At 46.2% G+C, this 21,325-nt stretch overlaps 2 protein-coding genes across 2 annotated transcripts in view; both read left to right on the top strand.

Moving 5' to 3' along the window:
• Positions 1-11,238: 11,238 nt before the first annotated feature.
• On the top strand, positions 11,239-11,403 carry LOC308418649 (protein PIGBOS1; the record flags this gene model as incomplete). The annotated part of the gene is made up of 1 exon (XM_080914055.1): positions 11,239-11,403. The coding sequence occupies one exon, from the start codon at positions 11,239-11,241 to the stop codon at positions 11,401-11,403; it is 165 nt and encodes a 54-aa protein (XP_080770181.1).
• A 2,500-nt stretch (positions 11,404-13,903) lies between these two features.
• Positions 13,904-21,325, top strand: part of IRAG2 (inositol 1,4,5-triphosphate receptor associated 2) — a 47,289-nt gene continuing 39,867 nt past the window's right edge. Inside the window, exon 1 of the mRNA XM_080914052.1 lies at positions 13,904-14,117. The gene's annotated coding sequence lies outside the window, so the exon portion shown is untranslated. The remainder of the gene's footprint in view (positions 14,118-21,325) is intronic.

The raw sequence follows: 21,325 nt of genomic DNA, 5'->3' as shown, positions 1-21,325 counted from the left end.
GTTTGTGTGTGTATGTGTGTGTACATATGTATGTGTATGTGTGTGTATTTGTGTGTGTCTGTGTGTGTGCATGAGTGCATATGTGGGTAGGCCCACAGCTGACACCCACTCTCCACTTTACTGAGACAGGGTCTTTCTCTGAACAAGGGCCTTGATGATTCTGGGTCATGTGCCTAGGCAGCTCATCCTGGGCTCAGGGGTCCCGGGTGGCTACCATATTGCCTGGCTTCAAGTTGAACTCAGGCAAGCACTCTACCCACGGACATTTCCAAGCCCACAAAATAGCCGCCTTTAAGCTCAAATGGAGATAAACGGAGCTCTGAGAAAAACCGGCTGGGACACCGGTCTGAGCAGGGTCTGGACTCTGGCTTTGCTTTTTGGCTTCTGGGAGGAAACAAGGAGCTGTCAGAATGGCAGCTGGGAAGGCTCTGTGTCTGAATTACAGGGAGATGTGAGGCCAGACAGGCCAAGCTTTGAAATGCTTCAGGATGGTGGAGCAAGGGAGGAAGTAAGTCTCTCCCAGACCTCCTATGCCTTCCGAGGCATCACCAAGGCCCTGTCTGGCTCTGAGGTATGTCGTGGAGACCTGTCTGCACAAGTCCATGAGTGTCCTCGGATGCTGAGTCAGTGGCTCCCTTCCTTCCTGACGATTTCACAGCCCACATCATTAACCACACACTGCTTTTTGCTTGCGGAAGAACTAACACAGATGGCTTTAGATGTTCCATTATTCTCCATCTGTGTTAGAACTGGTTCACAGGCAACAGGAATTTGGGTGAGATTGGTAACCTAATTTATTTGTTCATAAAGACATATCTCCATCATGGGCTTCCAGGGCTGCCTGTAACAAGTTCTGTTCAAAATAAAGTTATGAAATTGATCATGATTCTTTGGGAGAAAGCATATATCATACATAGAACAAAAGGTAAGGGCTGATTTTAGAGACAGGGTCTTGTGTAACCCAGGCTAGCACAAATGTCAGTATAGACAGTCCAGGATGACTTGAACCTCCTTATCCCCATCTTGTGCTGGAAACATAGACACGTGCCACCAGGCCTGGCTAGGAGAATCTTTGAGGCTAGGCTAGTAAATATGTATTGTGTACATGAATTGCATTTGTGGTTTGTGGAGGAAAAAGGATAAAAAGTCAAGAACAATTACTCCAGTTCAGGTAAACTTCTTGCTTGGCTTTAGTTAGAAGGGACAGAGACACCCAAGGCAGTCCTCATACCTTTTCTCACCCCTAGGGAGATGTCAGATCTGATGACACAGGCCTGTACTCCAACAAGCAGAACTTGGAAGAGGAGACCGCTATGTGTAAACTGGCATTAGAAGCCATGGGAGAAGCCGGCAGGCACTTAGCAGAGGACTGTAGTACCCTCTACCTTCGGTGAGGAAGTGAGCCCAGTGCACCCTAAGATTTCACTTTCTCTGTTTCGTGTAGGACCTGCCATTATCTAACTCCTAGCCATCTCACCAAGCAGAAACTCAACACCCTTCAGCGAGGACCCTCTAGTCCATCTCCACTCGCTGCAGGCTCTGGCAACCACTAGCAGTCTGCCATTTTCACGTCAGTGGAATTGTAACACATGGCCTTTTGTGTCTGGCTTCTACTTAGGATCATGTTTTTTAAGGTTTGCTCATGTTGTGGCAGCCATCACAACTTCCTTCCTTTCTTCTGGTGGTGATGTGTTTTGTCTTATACAAGTGTGCATCTATGGTCATAAAAAAGGCCAAAGGTCAGGTGAATTCTTACTCTGTGCAAAGCCCCATGCTGAAAATGATGTTGTTTAAAACATGCCTCTAGATCCTAGAGAAGTGATACACTGTAGCCATAGTAATAAAGGACTAAGGAGCCATAGGCCCTTCAGGCAGGGTTTCTGACATTACACAGACCACCCAGAAGCAATCAGGAGAAGAGTTACAAACTTTATACATATTTGCATTGCCAAACTAAGACCTAGGATTACACCTAACAAAGTCCTGGGTTAGATTAGAATGGATTCTAGTTATGCTGTGTGTGTGTGTGTGTGTGTGAGAGAGAGAGAGAGAGAGAGAGAGAGAGAGAGAGAGAGAGAGAGACAGAGACAGAGACAGAGACAGAGACAGAGACAGAGACAGACAGAGAGAGACAGACAGACAGACAGAGACAGAGATATGCCTTCCACGTGCATGCAGTACTCAAGGAGACAAACAGTCATTAGGTCCCCAGAAACTAAAGTTACAGATGGTTGTGAGCTGCCCACCTGGAGACTGAACTCCAGCCTGGCTGAACAGCCTAAGTTCTTGGCAGTCCAGCTGTCTCACCAGAGCCTCATTTCCACCATTTTAAATGATCGTGGTAACATCCTGTGTAGAGGTGGAGCTCTGCCATCCCTTGCCTAGGAAACCTGTCTAGCCAACACTGTGGGACCCTCTGAGGATGTGATGTACAACAGGATGTGCCAAGACGTACGATCAGAACACACTGAGCCAGCCTCCTCTTGATGGCTGTCTAGACTGTTTCTGGTGCTTAGATATTCTCAAGTATGATACTAGACCTTTTTACCAAACATTCAGAAACTAGTCCTTTCCCTCCAGCACTGGGTTGTAAACTCCAAGGACAGCTTTGTGTGCCTCATCGTCCATTGCAGCCTCCATATAGGAAATTATTTAAATATTCGGAAGGTCACACTGACACACCCAATAAATCACATTCACTAACAGGAAAGGAATGTGTTGTCCAGGCAATGACAGGCTTTCAGGAGACTCTAAACCTACAGTAAAAAAAAATGATATATCATTCTGTGTATGCATGCATGTACCTATGCATGTGCACACTCATGATGCTTATGTGTGCAGGGATGTGCTGAAGTAGGTGCCTTTACCCTCTGGACCAATTCATTGACCTGAGATCCTAATTCCTTATATAAAATATATGTTTTAATATATTTTTATTTTTTTCCCTTTTTAAAAATTAGATATTTTCTTTACTTACATTTCAAATGCTATCCCCTTTTCTGGTTTCCTCTCTGGAAACCCTCTATTCTGTCCCCACTCTCCCTGCCTCTATGAGAGTGTTCCCCCACATACCCCACCCTCTCCCTCCCATCTCCTCACCCTGGCATTCCCCTACACTGGGGCATTGAGCCTTCACAGCGCCAAGGGCCTCTTTTCTCCTTGATGCCTGATAATGCCATCCTCTGCTACATATGCTGCTGGAGCCATGGGTCCCCCCATGTATAATCGTTGGTTGGAGGTTTAGTTTCTAGGAGCTCTGGAGAATCTGGTTGGTTGGTATTGTTGTCTTCCTGTAGGGTTAAAAACCCTTTCAGCTCCTTCAGTCCTTTTTCTAACTCTTCCATTGGGGACCCCATTCTCAGTCTAATGGTTAGTTGAGAGCATCTGACTCTGTATTTCTCAAGAGACAGCTCCTGTCAGCATGCACTTCTTGGCAGCCACAATATTGTTTGGGTTTGGTGACTGTATATGGGATGGATCCCCAGGTAGGGCAGTCTCTGGATGGCCTTTCCTTCAGTCTCTGCTCCCAACATTGTCTCTGTAATTCCTCCTGTGAGTATTTTGTTCCCCCTTTTAAGAAGAACTAAAGCACCCACTCTTTGGTCTTCCAACTTAATACATTTTATTTTTTGAGATTTTTTTAATCCATACATTTTTTTATCTTATCCCCTCATACTTCTCACCCCCACCTCCTCCTAAATGCAGCCCCAAAGCATTGTTCTCTCTCTTAAAAGAACCTACTCCCTACCCTCTAGAGCTAGAGGTAGGACTTTGTGTCCATTTTTTTCTGTTTCCATCCCTCACATGCTCCCTCCAAACCCCTTTGTTTCCTAAGCCCCTGGCTCCGGTGGATGTGGTATTTTTGCTACCTTAGGCACCTGGGTTAGGCTTTTTGTGGTTTTCAGCTTGGCTCCAGAAATACTCACGCCTTTCCTTCACTCCTCCATGTTGAGCTGGGGTTTTCTCACGGCAGCCCCTCTCCCTGCCTTTGCAGTGCCCTGCAAGCTGTCAGGAGAGACAAGGAAGGGCCTATGGGGTGCATGGCTGCTTCAATGGCTGCTTCAGAAGAGCAGAGAACCGCGGTCATGGCCCAGGACAAGTCAGCAGGTGAATCCATACACATCCCCACACTGAATTCTAAAAAGAAATGGTTAATCTTCTGAGTGCTGAGGTCGGTAGGCAGCCTCCTGAGGCCACAGGAAGTGAGCCCAGGGAGTTGTTTTAGAGCAAAATGTGACTTAGCCAAACCCCAGAGAGGTGGTCATGTCTCCAGGATTTCCATAGTCATTACACAAGCCTTGAACTCCAGCCTACTCAGGCGTGCCAATATGGGGGTGGGGCTGCAGAGTCACGTGACCTCTCTGGAGGTCACGGGGACCCTCACTTTCCAGGGTGAGTCATTCATGACTATTCTACACCAGCAGTTCCTGGAAGTGACACCTGTCATGTGATAGCAGGTCCCATTAAACAGGAGGACTTTGTGAGAGATTCCTGAGGAACCCTGAGACTCTGAGCAGTGCCTAACTGTGGGTGCGATGCCAGGGGTACCCTGAGAGACGAAATGACTCTACTCCCGCAGCGCTCCGGGTGGACCAGCTGCAACCACAACTCTGATAGCATCTACTTATGTAGCTGTGACACCATAATCTCACATACACCTTCACCTGAAAGTGGCTTTGGGAACCCCCAACCCCCCCCAAGTCGTCTCCTGAACAAGTAAGCGAGTTCACAGAAGCACGTAGTTCTAGTCCTCTCCAAACAACAGCTGCTCTCTACACAGCTGGCAGCCAGGGCCATCTTTGAAAAGACAGTTAGACAAACTTACTACTACACCTGATAAGAGGCTATGTGGCCTGGAGGGCGGCTTTTAAAGGTACCATTTCGGCAAGTTTAAATTCTGATGACATCAGAAACCCTCCGTCTCTTTCAAATAATTCTTTTTATTTATTTATTTATTATATGTATAGGAGTACACTGTAACTATCTTCCAGAAGAAGGCATCAGATCCCATTACAGATGGTTGTAAGCCACCATGTGGTTGCTGAGATTTGAACTCAGGACCTCTGGAAGAGCAGTCACGGCTCTTAACCACTGAGCCATCTCTCCAACTTTCTAAACTATCCAGATCAAAGCCTTCAGGTTATATCTGAGGACTGGCGGAGGCACAGAGCCTTTACCTTAACTCTTTACCCATGAAAGCTGTTAGTGACTGTGTCACAGATTGTTTTACTTTTCCCCTTCACCGAGAGATGACAAGCCCCAGGGATTTGCTGCCTGTGTGCTCACTCTGGATTCAAGAGAACCCCCCCCACACACACACAGCTTAACATGCGTACAGTGTCCAGTGTCTATTCCTCTCCTCTGATGTCAAGTACCATTAACTGTTCCACCAGAAATTCCAGTGTCTTAGACACCGAATTCTAAGCCTCTGTGTTTTGTAACTTCAAGAGAATTTTTAAGATTTACCATTAGTAATCACAGATTTAGTAATCCTGTGAGATGGAACTGAAGTTGCTACAGCTGCCTCTACGTGTATTTTAAATTTTACAAGAGTCTGGATGGCAAGGTCAAAGCAACTGTGGATTATGCAGCAAGACCTTGGATGAATGGGTGAGTAGATGAATGTGTGGGTGTATGAGTGAGTGGGTAGATGGTTGGGCAGATTGATGGATGGATGGATGGATGGATGGTTGGATGGGTGGGTGGATGGGTGGATGGATAGATGTATAGGTGGATAGGTGTATGGATGGTTTAGTGGGTGGATGGGTAGCTGAGTGAGTGGATCAGTAGACAGGATGGATGGGTAGATAGAGGTGGGTGGGTAGGTGGATGGATGGAAGAAGTATACGAATGGCTGAGTGGATGATTGGGTAAATGCATATTTGGTTGGGTGGACGGTTGGATGAGTGGGTGAATGATGAATGGATGGTTGGGTAAGTGGGTGGGTGGATGGTTGGATGGGTGGATTGATTGATGGGTGGGTAGGTGGATGGTTGGGTGGTTAGATTGGTGAATGGGTGGGTGAATGGTTGGGTGGGTAGGTAGATGCTATAGATGGATAGCAAATACTTTCAGAGTTTCTTGTTGTGAGGGAGGAATGCCAGAATGTTAGTAATGGGAAAGCTTGTTAGCACAGCCGCCTTAGATGTGATTCTGACTAATTTTCACAAAATTCTTAATTAAAAATATTTTTTCAGGAGACAAAAATCATGGCTCTGATTCTTAAGATCCATGCTCTTTAGGAAAAGGTATGTCAAAAAAGTTAAACATTAGTGGAGACCACACGGGGCACATATGATGGAGACAAGCCAGGGCATGTGTGGTCATGGGCTCCACATAAACAGCATGATTCTCCAGATCCCATCAAACTACAAGGGGGTTTTCAAATTATAGATGATGAAAGACAGGCAGGGTCTCCCTATCTGAACAGAAACGCTTTAGTACTTCAAGTACCCATGGTAAAAAGGAGCTTTTAGTCAGTTCTCCCTTTCAACCACGTGGGCTGCAGGGATAGAACTCAGGCTGCCAGACTCACTTCTGTTTTTGGACTTTCGTTTTGGTTTTGGATTGGTTTGGTTTGGTTTGGTGGTGCTGCTGGTGGTGTGGGGTTAAATCTAAATAATGCTCTCCTCCTTTATACTAGAATAAAGAACAGCATGGATACAGACTCTCTGGAAAAGAAGACTGAGGAATTATCTGAAACCAAGAAAACTTCAGATAAGCACACCCCGAATGCCCTCAAATATTTTCTTGGACCAAATGTGTGTGTGTGTGTATGTGTGTGTGTGTGTGTGTGTGTGTGTGTGTGTGTGTGACTTATAAACACCACAACTGCACTGTCATCTTCTGCAAATGAAGCCAAAGAGTTGTTTTTATTTTAAATGATGCATAAATATGTGTGTATGTGTATGTATGTGTGTGTGTGTGTGTGTGAGACAGAGAGACAGAGACAGAGACACAGACAGAGAGAAAGAGTTGGGGGTAGGGTCTGCATGTGAAAGTGATGTTCAGCAAGCATGGAAGGGGGCACCTTTGCAGAGTAAGGAGTGGTAATATTAATGGCTTTGAGAGACCTGCCACTTTTGGAGGAATGTTTTTAATGATGCTGTGCTTTTTTTTTTTTTTCTTTTTGAAAGCCACATCCTAGTAGCTTCACCCAGTTGTCTTTCCAGTTACACACGTATGAGAACACTCAGCTTACTAAAGATGCAAGCTTGCAAAATGTAGGTCCTCTCCCTCCAGCACCTGTCCAAAACCATGAAGGAAATGGCAATTTGTATGAATTGACCTCATTCAAAAATTTGATGCCATTAGCATAGTATAAAATGACCCTTTATGCACTGGGGGGGGGGGACACTGGAAAATACAGGTTGTTTTGTATTTGGAATAAGTCTGGCTAAACCCTGAGTTCTGCTAGAATTATTCTCATACAGCTGATTGTATCTTGATTACAGCAGTGAAAACCAATATGCAGCCCTCCATCTTAGGGATAGGGAAGACTATGTCCCCAGCGATTTGTTACCCTGTTTGGCTAATTGATTGGTATAACAATAGACACTTTCACATCCTAGAACCATCTCCTTCTTAGCAACAAATGTTGCTATCTTTGCAAATGGTGGTTACAGTGGCATCTAGAGACCCAGGAAGAACACAGTGTAAGTGAATTATTGAACTCTTGCACTGAAAGAGAGAGAGAGAGAGAAAGAGAGAGAGAGAGAGAGAGAGAGAGAGAGAGAGAGAGAGAGAGAGAGAGAGAGAGAGTAGTATTCTCCACCTTTTCCTCACACAAGAAAGCTTCAAAAGAGATGTTAGCTCATGACTGGGGTACTGAACGCTGTACTACCTCAGCTTCTGCACTGGGCATGCCTCTGGCTCTGCTGTCACTGTGACTATGTCCTCTTCAGTTCCCCCAGGCTTTTGGTCTTTCTAGCATTCTGTATCTCTAGACTGCTCTGTCACCTGCCATGTACTGTGTCAGTTGTGGGTGAAACTCTGTACGACTCATTGCTTGAACCTACACTCAGAGGCAGAGGCCGTCAGATCTCTGTGAGCTGGCGGTCAGCCTGGACTACATCCCGAGTTCCAGTCAACAGGGCTCTAGACTTTAGTTAGCCCCAGATCTTAGCACCACTGGCTCCATGATGGAAGTGCCACTCAGGCTGTAAAACTCAGCACAGAGACAGCACCGCTGCCAAAAACTGAAAGCAAAGACCTAATCCATCAAAGTCTGGGAACATCTCTAACTGCATTAACCTTGCTGTTTGGCTTCGGCTGACTGTTCTTGTTAACTGAAGTTCACCCCGGAACACGGCTTTGTACTTAAAAGCTCACCCCGAGAAAGGCTCTGTGCTACAGAGGGATCCCGGATGCCCAGTGTACTCACTGGCAGGCCTTCAATTGCTTAAACCCATATCTGAGCGGTTGACACTAGTCCAGCCAGGACTACATAGTGAGACCCTATCTCAAAAAAGAAAGCAAAGACTATATAGATCGTGATAATTGTAATTTTTGTTTGGACAATCAGTTTTATGGTTTGATTCCAACAGATGAGACAAATATAGAACATCAGAACCTTAGACACAGCTGCCCTGAGGTTCCACCCTCCTCCTGTGGCTTCGGTTTAAATGCTTACTTAGGACAAGGTTCCTCTGCTCTGGCTTGCCTGGAGCTTACTACATAGACCAGGCTTCCCCAGAACTCACAGATTTCATCTGCCGCAGCCTCCTACATGCTGAGATTAGATAGAAGCATGTGCCACCATGCCCAAAGTCCCCCTGTATTTTCAATCATAACTGCTGTCAGATAGTGATTGGTAAAATATCCCCTAGTTAGGCATCTGTAGTTCTCATAAATTAAGTGAGTTATACCTATCCCTGTCTTGCTTCCAAATGAATGGACTCAGACTGTGATTTATTTATTTAGCTTTTGTGCAGTTACTGGGAAATTAATCTAATTCTCTAAGGGCTGGACTGGCTACTTCCCCAGATGCGTTCTCCATCTAAACATTTGCTGGGTTGTTTCTGTTCCATCAGCCTGTCCTCAGGGTTCATTTTGCTTGGGCATGCACTCCTAGCCCATCACATCTAATGAAGATGTCCTGTCTGCTTTGTCTTCCTTCACTTTCCTTCCTCCTCATGGTGTCTACCTGCAACCCTCAGCCAGGTAACTGCAAACCTGGCTACCTCTCTTCCCCCCAGTAGCTATCTGTACCCACCTTTATTTAACCAACAGTTTTAAACTGGGGAGCAAGGTTTGCACACAAAAAAAGCTGGTATAGGTGGGAATTCATTAATCATGGGGCAACCAGATTTTGGGGTATAGAATTTAGCATTTAAATGCATAGAAGCACCAGACCCAACCCCCAACACGTCCCACTGTGGCTTACATATATCATATAATAAGTATGACTTGCTGAGCCCATTACTTTGATGCTATTACCCACTGTTTCTTCCAGAAGGATTTGTGTATAGAAAAACTTGAGTCAACCATCACGAAACACAGAAGCACTATGAAGCTATGTTATACCCTCACAGCTCACGACATGGGAAATTCATGTGGGCACACATGACGGTCAAATTGTCAAAAGAAGACAAGGTTGAACACAGCAGGACCGAAGTGACACGAGGCATAAGCAGAGGCTCCGTGAGACCATGAGCACACCTCCCGGCAGGAACATGCACGGATTCAGGGTGTCAACGCACAAAAGCGCAGGACCAGCAAATCTAAGCAGATGGCAAAGACAGGAGCAGCAGCCAGGAGGCTGACCCTGTCATCCTGACTCAAACGAGGAAGTATAGAGGGTGGGGCTGAAGACTGCACGGGTGGGTAGCTTCCGAATGTGGGCAGGGTAGTGGGCAAGTCATTTAACTGTAGTGTAAAGGACAAAAAGCAAAAGCAAACTATGTTGATAGGCAAAAGGTGTGAACCGTAACATCGGCAATATGGAGTGTGTGGAGAGAAGGGAAGGAAGGGAAGGAGTCCGGTGTGATTGATGTCACTCCCGTCTTGGAATGGGTTATCACAACTTACAGGTTTGTGTAAGTCCCACGGCGACTACAGAGAAAATAACTATGGAGGATTCACGCGAAAGAGAAATACACAACCGAGGTAGAGGAACCAGCAGACCTCAGAGGAAGGGCTGTAAGGAGAGGGGCGGGAGGCCTGCGAGGTGCAAGAAGAGATGACAAAATGGCGGTGGCCTTCCCACTTCCCCATCCACGGTTTCTTTAAAGGTAAGTGGGTTAATTTCTACAGTGGAACATTAAAATGCAACAAGGTCTAACTATAACCTGTCTGCAGAACACTTGCGCTCACACTAGGCTTGGAGTGAAAGGCTCAGAAGAGGGGTGCTGGGGAGGGCAGGGGTGGTGGTATTTGTGCCTGGCAAAGACTGTCACACAAGGGTGTTAGGTAGCAGAAGTATTCTTCGAGGTGCTGCATAATTTTACGTGTTTGTGTAGCCGACATCAGAGAACCAAGGCATCCGACACTGGTAGGAGTAGGAACGTAGGAAAGTCAGCGATACGTCAAGGAGCTTCCCAGTCCATGATGAGGAAGCACCGTTTGCAGGAGTGGTGCAGAGAGCTGGGCACAGGGGCTGCGGGGAGCCAGGCACATGGTCCTGGTGTAGAGAGCCCCGGCACAGGGTTACAGGGAGATGGTGCAGGGGGGCTGGCGAGATGCTCTTTAAGCACGTGAACAGCACAGGCAGGCAGATGGATGCGTGTGCTTGGATCCATATATAATCATATATAGTGCACTCGCCTATATAATGAGTTGCAGGCCAGCCAGGGCTCCAGAGAGAGAGGCCCTGCATGAGAACCACAAGGAATGGATAGGAATAAGTTTAAGGAAGGGAACGGCTTGTTCTTGAGAACTCTTAAAGATGACAAGGAAGGCACAGATAAGCGGATGGGCCGTGACATTCATGAATCAGAAAATGTACTGCTCTTTCAATTCTTAAAAATATCCATACTGATCAAGGTCATTCATAGATTCATGGATTGTCATCTCAATGGAGGTTTAAAAGATGTAGCAAAGGCAGAGCGTCCGGGTCAGTCAGGAGCAAACCTCCCTGACTGGGTTTCGGTGCTGGAAAAGACAAAAGTAAAGACTCTGGATGCTTTACTGCACCTGACACCTCGCACAGTGCCCGCTGAGGAGGTGCTCGGAGAGCTGAAGAGATTTGCTGCCGGTAGAGCACAGTCGCCCTCAGCCCGTGTGCTACTCGCCAAAGCGATGCTCGGGAGATTGACGCGTCCACAAGTGCTTTTTGCTGCCGTCCTTGGGGTTGCTGGAGGAATGTATATTTATCAACCAATATTTGACCAATATTCCAGAGATCAGAAGGAATTACAAGAAAAGCTGAAATTGTTGCAAGAATCAGAGGAAAAGAGGAGCTAATTCTGCATAAACTGAAATTGTTTTCATTGCTTAAAAGTTCCATTGAAATCACACATGGACTATTAATTTATTAAGAATTTAGGTATGTTTTAAATAAATAAATCATGTGTAATGGGGAAAAAGATGTAGCAAATTTTCTAAAATTCCTGCAGAACCACAAAAAACCAAAACAAAACAAACAAAAAACCAAAACAAAACAAAAACCTTACTAATTGAAAGTTTGAGGAAGGAAGATGGAGGAATGACCCTTCCGGATTTCCAAAATGGTCACAAAACTGTAGAAACCAAACTGTGTGGCCCAGTCGCATTCGGGCAGGTGAGCAGAGCAAAGAGTCTAGAAAAAAACAAAAAACAAAACTAAAACCTTACACATGTGCACAGCTCATCTCTGACAATGAAGAATTCTCTAGACAAGGGGTGCCAGAGAACCCAGGCATTCACAGGAAGTACTAATGAAATCTTTCACTATGCACAGAAGCCAACCCTTTGAAAGGATTAAATAAAGACTTATTATATATAAGATCTGGAGCAACTGCTTTGACAAGTTTCCTTGGGTAAAACACCGGAAGTCCCAGGCACAGATAAGTGGGACAATATCAGACTCAGAATCTTCAATAAGCGAGATTAAGTGAGGCACGGTGTTCAGAAGGGGAGAAATATTGGAGAATCATAGATATGGACTTAACATTTTAACATATAAGGAACACTAGTCCCAGAGGATGGGGACTTCATATCCTATTAAAGTCTCCAGAGGCAGTAGGATTACAGGCTGAAGGAAGGAGGACGTGAATTACTTCTCAACAGGTGTAAAGTTCAAGCCATGCATGACAAGTGACTTCCTGTCACCTGCTGCATGACGTGGTACCTGTTTTTAACAATACCACATACTACATCTAACTGTATATTTGGTACCTAACAGTTCTGTATATACTCTGGGGTTAACAACGCCATCCATGTTGTAATTAACAATACCACACACACAAACATTATGAGGCTAGATCTTGGGCTGTAGACACAGCTTGGCTGGCAGCATGCCAGCTTAGCATGCTCAAAGCCCTGGATTTAAGCCCAGTTCTTGCACTGAATAAATTAGGCTTGGTGATGTATACATGTAATCCCAACTCTAGGAAGGTAGAGGCAGGAGGACCTGAAGTTCTCAGCTACTTAAGGAATTAGAGACCAGCCTGGGCTACATGAGATCCTGTCTCAAAAGCGCATAAGCTCTTTTAATAAGTACTATAATATTTAAGAGCATAGGTTTTCAACATACATCATTCACATTGCTTTAGCGCCATCATCACCAAGCAGAAATGACTGGAGGGGACCGTGCGGGCAGCTTTGGAGAATTTCTCTGCTTGAAATGATGCTCGAAGGTCCTGTGGCCCTTCTTGCTTCTGATGTTACAAGCAGTGCTGGTTTATGTAGGCACACAGTGGAGCTTTAACCACAAGAGCCCCAAGACGGATGCTGTCTTTCCCCTGATTTGACCCTCCTTCCAAAAATGGATGGTCCCGGGGGTCAAGGTTTGTACTCACGCTGTTCCTGGTAGCCACTGATTCTTCAGTATGCCACAGATGAGTCTTGCTGGCTATGGAAGAGGGCACCAAACAAGAAGTGCCAAGGTAAAGAATAACCTCTGAGTTCACGGTGGGAATATACGGTGAGTTTCCAGCCGTGCTGGGGAGACACTTCCGGTCCTGATGCTCCTCCTGCTTCCTGTGATTGACAGTCCAAAGGAGAAAGGTTAAGGTCACAAAACAAAGACTTATTTCCCTCCACACCCACTCTCCTCCAAATAGCTGGTGTTGGTGTGTAAGAACTGAACTTGTCACTCTGCTCGCAATGGGGAGCATCCTACAAGCACAGCACATTTGTGGGGGTCATGCCACGTGCTCATTTGAAACAGCCTGAGGGAGCTGCGGGGTTGCTTTACTTAAGAGCCTGTGTTTCTAAATGTTTTCACTCTTTCCTATCCTCTCTAAAGAAGTTTGAGTTCATCAGTTTCTCAGAGTGACTTGTGATTGAAATGTTATTGAAAGCTCAGGGTGTCTCTGTCTTTCTCTCTGACTCCTTTACTTTTTAAAAATTCGACGTCAGCCGGAAGTAGTTAGACATTGCTAAGCAGCTGCAAGATGCGCCCACTAGGAAAAAGCTCCACAATAGAGCCATAGGTCAGGAAGCCTTTGGCAACATTAAACTCGGGTATATCAGCTCAGATGTCCTTAAAATGTGAAGCAAAAATAGAGAAGGAACAAAGAAAAAAAAAGGAACTGTTTAGTTGTCCCAAGAGGCTGGCCATGAGCCCGCGCAGAGGAAGTGCAGGGGCGCAGGGGTGCAGGGGTACAGAGGGGGCGGTGTTAACAGCCTGCTGGTGAAGAGGGGAGTACAGAAAGCTTAACCTGCTTCTCAGGACTCTCTGGGGTGGAAGAAGCTGGGCCGGCTGTGTCCTACAAACAAAATTGCAGAAGTTGAGCCTACGCTTATCACGTCCCTGAGAAGGAAAGCACATTTCCAGTTTCCTGTGCCTAAGAACAAGCACCCAGCGCCCTTCACGCCGCTCAAACCCAGGCTGACCTGTGCCTATGGGACTGGGATCAGCATGGGGCCGGGGCACAAGGCAAGCCTTTGCTACATGAACTAGAGAACGCAATTCCAGAAGAGCACAGCCCCGACCACTGCCCAGACTCAGGAGCAGAAGACCAGGGGCGTCCAGTGTAAGTAGCACGTTCCATCCCAGTTCGTGTCGCCCAGCTGGGGAGGAAGGACCTCTGTCCTATTCCTGGATCCCAGCTGCTGGTTAGCCAGTGGAAGGGTTAGGAAGTAGAGCTGTAGGACTCCCCCCCGAGCTCTGCCTCTGGCCAGAACATAACCCCCACCCCACACCCTCAGGCAGCTGCTAGATTAGTCTATGGCTGTCCTTCTGTTTAAAATGAAACACAGCTGGGGCTTAACTTATCTCGGTGGCAGTTTAGCCTTGTGTGCAAGAGTGTGTCTATATTAAACACATGTAAAATCATTTTTAGAATTTTAATGTATACTTAACGTGTGTGTGTGTGTGTGTGTGTGTGTGTGTGTGTGTGTGTGCACGGATATATATGCAGACTTTAGTTTTGTTTTAGAGACAGGGTCTCACTGTGTAGTTCAAATCCACTTCACCTTTTCAAACTGGCATTTAGAACTTTGTGTGCCAGCCAAAGGCTTATGAGCATTTACTAAGAAAAATCTGAGAAGAAAATTGTTGAATTACAAATGTCAGGCTACTTATAAACCCACTTTATTTTAGAAACATGAAATGGAAAATAGAAAGCATATTTACCTCACCACTTACCAGACAGCTGCTTTTCTTCAGTGAACTTCTTAATTTAGTGGAACAGACCTTTGAGTGCATGTACGTGTGTGTATGTGTGTGTGTGTGTGTGTGTGTGTGTATCAGACATAAGGGTTCATTCACCTTGTGTAACCAAGGTGATACTTGGTCTGGGTCTGTTGTGAATTTCTGTGTCTTTTCCACTGCTGGTCTGAGGGAGTTTAAGGAATTGCCTTCTTTTAGAATAGCAACATTGTTCAATATTTTATTGTTACTTCTTTGGTTTTGGGCACTCACTGGTTTTCAGTGTTTCTGAAATCAGAAAGGTTACATACATGTTGTCATTGCTCTGGAGAAGGTTCTTGGGATCAGAGCTGCTGTGTGGAAGTCTGGATAAGCAGCCGTGCCGGGCTTGGTGCTGCAGAGCCCATGGTCAGAGGCTGGCCACTTATGCCTGTCTTTCAGAGAAATTGATATTACATCTCAGAGTTTTATGAGCAAGTAAGAATGTGGGCCCCCTCCCCAAGGGTTCCCTGTGGTATCTAGGTAGGAGTGTCTACATCCCAGAGGCTGCTGTTGGGTTCCTCGAACATTACAGTCCTCCAGGCCAGCCTCTGGGGACAGTTGGTTGGAATGTTATTAAAAACTGCGACCTTGGCACAAGCGCTTTTTTTCCGTGTATGGACTTCCTTCCTCAATGGCCCTACTCTCGGGCTACCGGAATTCATTGAACTTGTACATGTTTGTACTTTGTACTGCCTGGAGAAGGCACACCTATGGGGGGTTTGCTCAAGACCATTTCCTGATGAAGAGGTCTCTCTCAAGCGCTTGTTAAAAATCAACTTTTGGGCAAAGAGAGCAGTTCATATTTTCAAAATACTCTACATAGCAGGTGGCCTTGGGACAGCGATGAAAGAGGATGGCAGCCACATACACACACCCCCACAGCCACTTAGGCCCCCTGTGGCCTGACTCAGATGTGTGAATTATGAGTCAGAAAGAAAAGTATTCAAATGTCCTCAGCTGTTCTGAAACTATTCAGCTAGGTGAGTAAATTAGCAACTGCTCTGACCCATCTCAGTTCATGTGCCAGCTATGGAAAGGAAGAATCGGCTTATCCGAATGGGCAGACCCGTGTCGGCCAAGGCCCACACAGAATGAGGAAGTGGTTGGTCACATTTGATTCGGCATCTGAACACTGAAGAACCTAGTCAGTGTCTTCCTTTGCAGCAGGTCTGGCTGACATGTGATTGAGTGTGGAGTGCACCTTCCTGCTGTTAGCTTGCCTGAATGGTTACTTTTGTGTGTGTGTGTGTGTGTGTGTGTTTAAACACTGTAGCTATCCTGAGGCCACCTGCATGTTTCCTTTTTTCCCCTGACTAAATACCAGTATCTCCTGTTGATAGGCAGTATTAGCTTGTTATTTATTTTATGGGTATCAGTATTTTCACACATGTATGTCTGAGCCCCATGTGTGTGTCTGGTTCCTAAGGAAGCCAGATGAGGGTGTTGGAGCTCCTGGAACTAGATTTATATATGGTTGTGAACCGTCGTGTGTTTGCTGGGACTCTAACCCAGGTCCTCTGGAAGAGCACCCAGTGCCCTTAACTGCCGAGCCACCTCTCCAGCCGCTTGGTTGATTTTCTTGAGACAGGGCCTCACAAAGTCCAGACTGGCTTGGAAATAGCTATGCAGTCAAAATTCTCCGTCTTCCTGTGTCATTCTCCCGGGCGTTAATGCTAGGGTCGCAGGTTTGTGCCACCATGGCAATACTGGGCTATCAGCAGGTGCTTTGGAAAGGAAATGTGAAAGCATTCTTAGATGGAGGCCAGGCATGTAACACAGTCAAGGCTTCTCATCTAGAGGAAACATGGCAGGAGCTGATCTGGGCTCTCATGATGCCACTGGACACATGACAAGAGGGCTGCCTGTAGGAACCAAAAATACTTTGGGGGATCCCGAGAAGAGCCTGTCTCGTTTTTTAACAGTGTCTGCATGTGAATGCCACAGGTTAGGGGAGGCTTTTCACTAGACTGTCTCCCAGAAAACTCTTCTTGATGGCCTCTCTGTGGAGGACATGAGCTCATGAGAAGGGACCACCCAAAGACTCTGAGGACAGATAAAGGGTGACAATCACATGCTCTGCTTCAGTAGAAACTAGAGGGACGTCAGGGAAGGAACAGGCATCTGGGTGACTGAGACACACATGGGCACTGGGAACTGAACATGGCGAGCCATGCCTACGTCCCAGTTCTGAAGGTCATGAGGGAGTAGCCTGGGCTATGTAGAAGGGCACTGTCTCAAAAGTAAACAAGTAAAAGATGCAAAAGGCTGGTCAAAGAGTTTGCTCAGCAGTTCTGATGGGGTAAAGGGCCAAGCTTTCCCAAATGCTGAGACGGATACAGGGCTGGTGTGATCGCTCAGATGTAAAGGCTCTTGCCACAGGATCCTACAACCTGAGTGTGATTCCTAGAACTAAGATTGCAAAAGGGGAAAAAAAAAATCCCCCAAGATGTCCTATGACTTCCACAGGCATGCTGTGGCATGTGCGCATGCACGCACACACGCTTACCACAAGCATGCACGCACCTGCAGAATGAATGAATGAATGAATGAATGAATGAATGAATGAATGAATAAACAAATAAATAAATATAAGAAGCGTTCAGGTGTAGATGAGATATGCAGATGTCATAGTATGGTGACTTGCACCAAGCTTAAAGTCAAACTTGCCTTCGTTAAGAATCCAAGTCTGCAAGAGCAGCTGCCAAAACTGGGCAAGTCACCTGACTTAGTCTATCCTTCTGGGAATTCCAAGGAGCAGAACGAGTGCACCACAGCAGTGAGATGTGGCCAGAGTTAGTGTGCACGTTCTGCTGGAGCAGGCTTCTGAAATGTACTTTCCCTCTCGTAACTGTCTGTATGGAATGGCATGCTCTAGCATGGGAAATTCTTAGTCCACCAGTCTGTCTAACTAGGATCAGGGCTGGGGGTTGAACTTCAGCCTTCTGCAGAAAAGCCCAGAAGCCTATGGCTGCCAAGCCTATCAACTGCCTTTGAGAAAGTCGAACACAAATGTCTACACCTGACCCCTCCTCCCAGCCTCTCAGATTTCCCACGGGTGGGGGCTGGGGGACCTCCACTGCCCAGTGACCCTGACCTCCCCTGCATTTGCCCTTCCTTGGCACCGGCCTAGTGGCACTGACATTTCTGTTTGTTACTTTGGTGTGTCTCTGACAGCCCTCCAGGCCTTCTGAACGAAATGTCTGTGTGGTCCTTACAGTCTCTCTCGCTGCTAGCAATTGATAGTGTTTTACTATGCAGGTGATGATTGCACACATTTTAAAGTGGTTTCTTCCTGACCATGCATGCCATACTTGCACTGTTTTCTTTTTCTGTATTATCATTAGGTTTTATTACTGTTACTTTATTATTTGTTCATTTGCATGTGTGTATGTGCACATGAGTGCAGAGGTCCTTGAAGCCATGGGGGGGGGGGCGGTCCTCCTGGAGCTGAAGTTACAGGTAGTCAAAAGCCTCCTGACTCGTGTACTGGTCCTCTGAGAGAGCAGCAAGCACTCTCAAATGTCAGACATTATTATTATTATCATTATTATTATTATTATTATTTTATTCTGAGAGAATATAATTACATCATTTCTTCCTTCCTTTCCTCCCTCTAAACCCTCCCATATACACCTCCTTTCTCACTGCCAAATTCATGGTCTCTTTTTTATTAATTGTTGCTACATGTATGTGTGCGTGCACAAGTGCTTGCACACATGAATTCAATTGCCTTCAGAGCTCAGAAGAAGGCATTGGGTCCCCATGAGCTACAGTTACTGGTGTTTGTATACAACTTCACATGCGTGCTTAGAAGTGAACTCTCAGAGCATATATGATCTTAACTGCTGTGCCTGAGTCATTTTCATTCATATGTTTCTCTTTTCTCTGTTTCTATCTGCCATTTTTTCTGTTTTCTGTCTCTCTGTCTCTCTGTGTCTCTGCCTCTCTCTCTCTCTCTCTCTCTCTCTCTCTCTCTCTCTCTCTCTCTCTCTCTCTCTCCCTCTCTCTGTATTTTTGTTTGTTTGTTTGAGACTGGGTCTTACTATTTGCTGTGGCTGTTCTGGAATTCACTCTGTAGTTCACACTGACCTCAGACTCACGGAGATCTGCCTTCCTCTGCCTCTCGAGTGCTGGGACCAAAGGTATGCACCGTGCTAAGCCTTCACCCATATGATTTTACAATTCTCTCCTTCATGCAAAGTCATTAAACATTCAGGCCTTAAGTGTACCGTGCAGAGGGCTTGAAAATGCACATGGAACACAGAATTTCCGCCAGTGAGCACCCATCCCCAGCCTCACCTCAGTCAACAACTGTGAAGCCACCAGGACAGCTGTGCTGGACTGGAACTGAGGGAGAACAGAGGTATCCTCCACCCCCTGTCTGCCCCTCTCACGTGTGTCTGAGATTTGTTGTGTTTACAGGTAACGTGGTTTGAGTTGTTGGGCTGCATTTTGTCTGTGAATACCCCGTGCATTGATTCTGTCTGTTATTATAAATATAAAATAGTTGCTGGTTTTGGTTGTGAATACAAACACTGCGAGCACTTGTGCACACGGCTCTGTGGGGGACAAATGTACCACAAACAAATACCTAAGTGTAGAGTCATAGGCCACACCTTAGTCTTGACTATAATTTAAAAAATTCTACCAAGAAGCTGGAAAGATGGATGAAAAGCTAAGAGCTCTTATTGCTCTTCCCCTGAACCTCAGTTTGGTTCCCAGCACCCATATGGCGGCTCACATCTGTAACTCCAGTTTCAGGGGATCTGACGCCATCTTCTGGCCTCCTCCGGCCTTGCACTTATAAGGTGCACACTTCCGTGGAGACAAAACACTCATACACATAAAATTAAAATGATAAGCAGATCTCTAATTTTCCACCCCATTGAGTGCTCCAAAATCTTCTAGTACTACAGTAGGGTCTGTGCCCCCCAAATTCAGTGTTTGTACCCCACTGATCTTAATTTGTATTTGTAACTAACCGTCATGTTGAGCGGTTTTCTGACTGGCTCTGGTTTTATTGTTTCTCAAAGTGCTTGCTTATTAATACATACACAGATCGTTAGAGCAACAGCTTCCTTGTTAACCTTCATTTTAAATTGCACCTATTTATCTATTCATGGTCTTAACTAGAAACCTAGAACCCCGGCTTAGTTGTTTGTTTGCTTAGTTGGTGTAGTGAGACACCCCAGCTCTGGGCTACCTCCCAGCTTTGAGCCCGTCAACCCAGAGCTTTGAGCCTCTGCAGCTGAGACACACCCACAGCCTGACTCTGATGTATAGGCCTTTAGTATAGATCTGTGCTCACACTCATGCTTCCGAATGCCTGTCGGGGTCAGGGGACAATTGTTTTGGAGTCAGTTCTCCCTGGGGATTGAACCCGGGTAACGAAATTGCACAGCAAGTACCAGTACTCCTGAGACATCTCACCAGTCCCTGACCCTGTTGTCTTTGAACACCCAGAACAGAAAAGGTTCTTTTTTCCCCTGCAGCACGTGCTGTATTGTGAAGATGCTCACGATAGGTGTCTGGCATCGCTGATGAATGCTGCAGTTCAGATACCAGCAGGCGCTTGATTTTCAGCAGCGGGTTGAGCATTAGACCTTTGCCCGAGAGCTGTCCATGCATTGTCATTTAGAAAGCTGCGTAGATCAGCTTCCCTCAAGGTAGGGCATCTGAGACCTCTGGCCTCACAGGAGGCAGCATCAGGGCCAGTGGCTCCTTTGCCCTGGTTCTTCATGAAGCCCGAACACCCCCAACTCTGCAGCTTCCACTCTGCAGAAGAATGCAAAGTCCAGGGTGCAAACAGGAGGCCATCATCTGGCCTGCTCTGTCGTATGAAAAAGATGGAAATCGCCGCCGCTCGCTGTGAAATTAAGTTTGCAGTAGACTGTGTTACTCTTGCTCACGTCACGTCTGCAGCATACACTGGGCAGCTAGCTAGTGCTCTTGACTGCTGAGCCCCGTCCTTTGCTTCTGCCCCGGGTGGATACGACCACCCTGGTGTGTTTCTTTACCCCACTGCCCGGCACAAACATGACTCCAAAGCCCGGTAGCTTTTCAAGCAGGTTTATATATTAAATTCTCAATCCACAAACCCTCTATACAATAAGATTACATTCAATGGACAGAGATACAAACTGCCCTTCTATAAGAGATAAAAAGACCTATAGAATCCCTTAAAATTATTCATATCTACCTATCACCATTACGGCCACCAGGATCTACATCCTCCTTCTCCAGCTCCATCTTGATTCCCACAGAATCTCCCTTCCACCTCCTGCCTCTGCTCCTTGACCTTTCCCCGCCTTCCTCTCTCATGTCTTTCATGTCCAATCATGTACGGCCTTAACATAAATCTACATTACCTTCCTAAGTTGGATCACTGCCCAGCAACCCCCAGTAACCCTTTTGTGCCTCCCAACAACAGGACTGCAGAGTGTAGCACACACTCACCTTTTCCGCCGTTGCCAGGGATCTGACTCTGGACTCCGGCACTTCCTCCCCTCTTTTCTTCTACTTAGGTTAGACTTTCAAAGTGTTCTTTTC

Source organism: Micromys minutus (assembly GCF_963924665.1).
Source record: "Micromys minutus genome assembly, chromosome: 3".
NCBI classification, from domain to species: Eukaryota; Metazoa; Chordata; class Mammalia; order Rodentia; family Muridae; genus Micromys; species Micromys minutus.
This window is presented reverse-complemented; position numbering and strand designations above follow the sequence as displayed.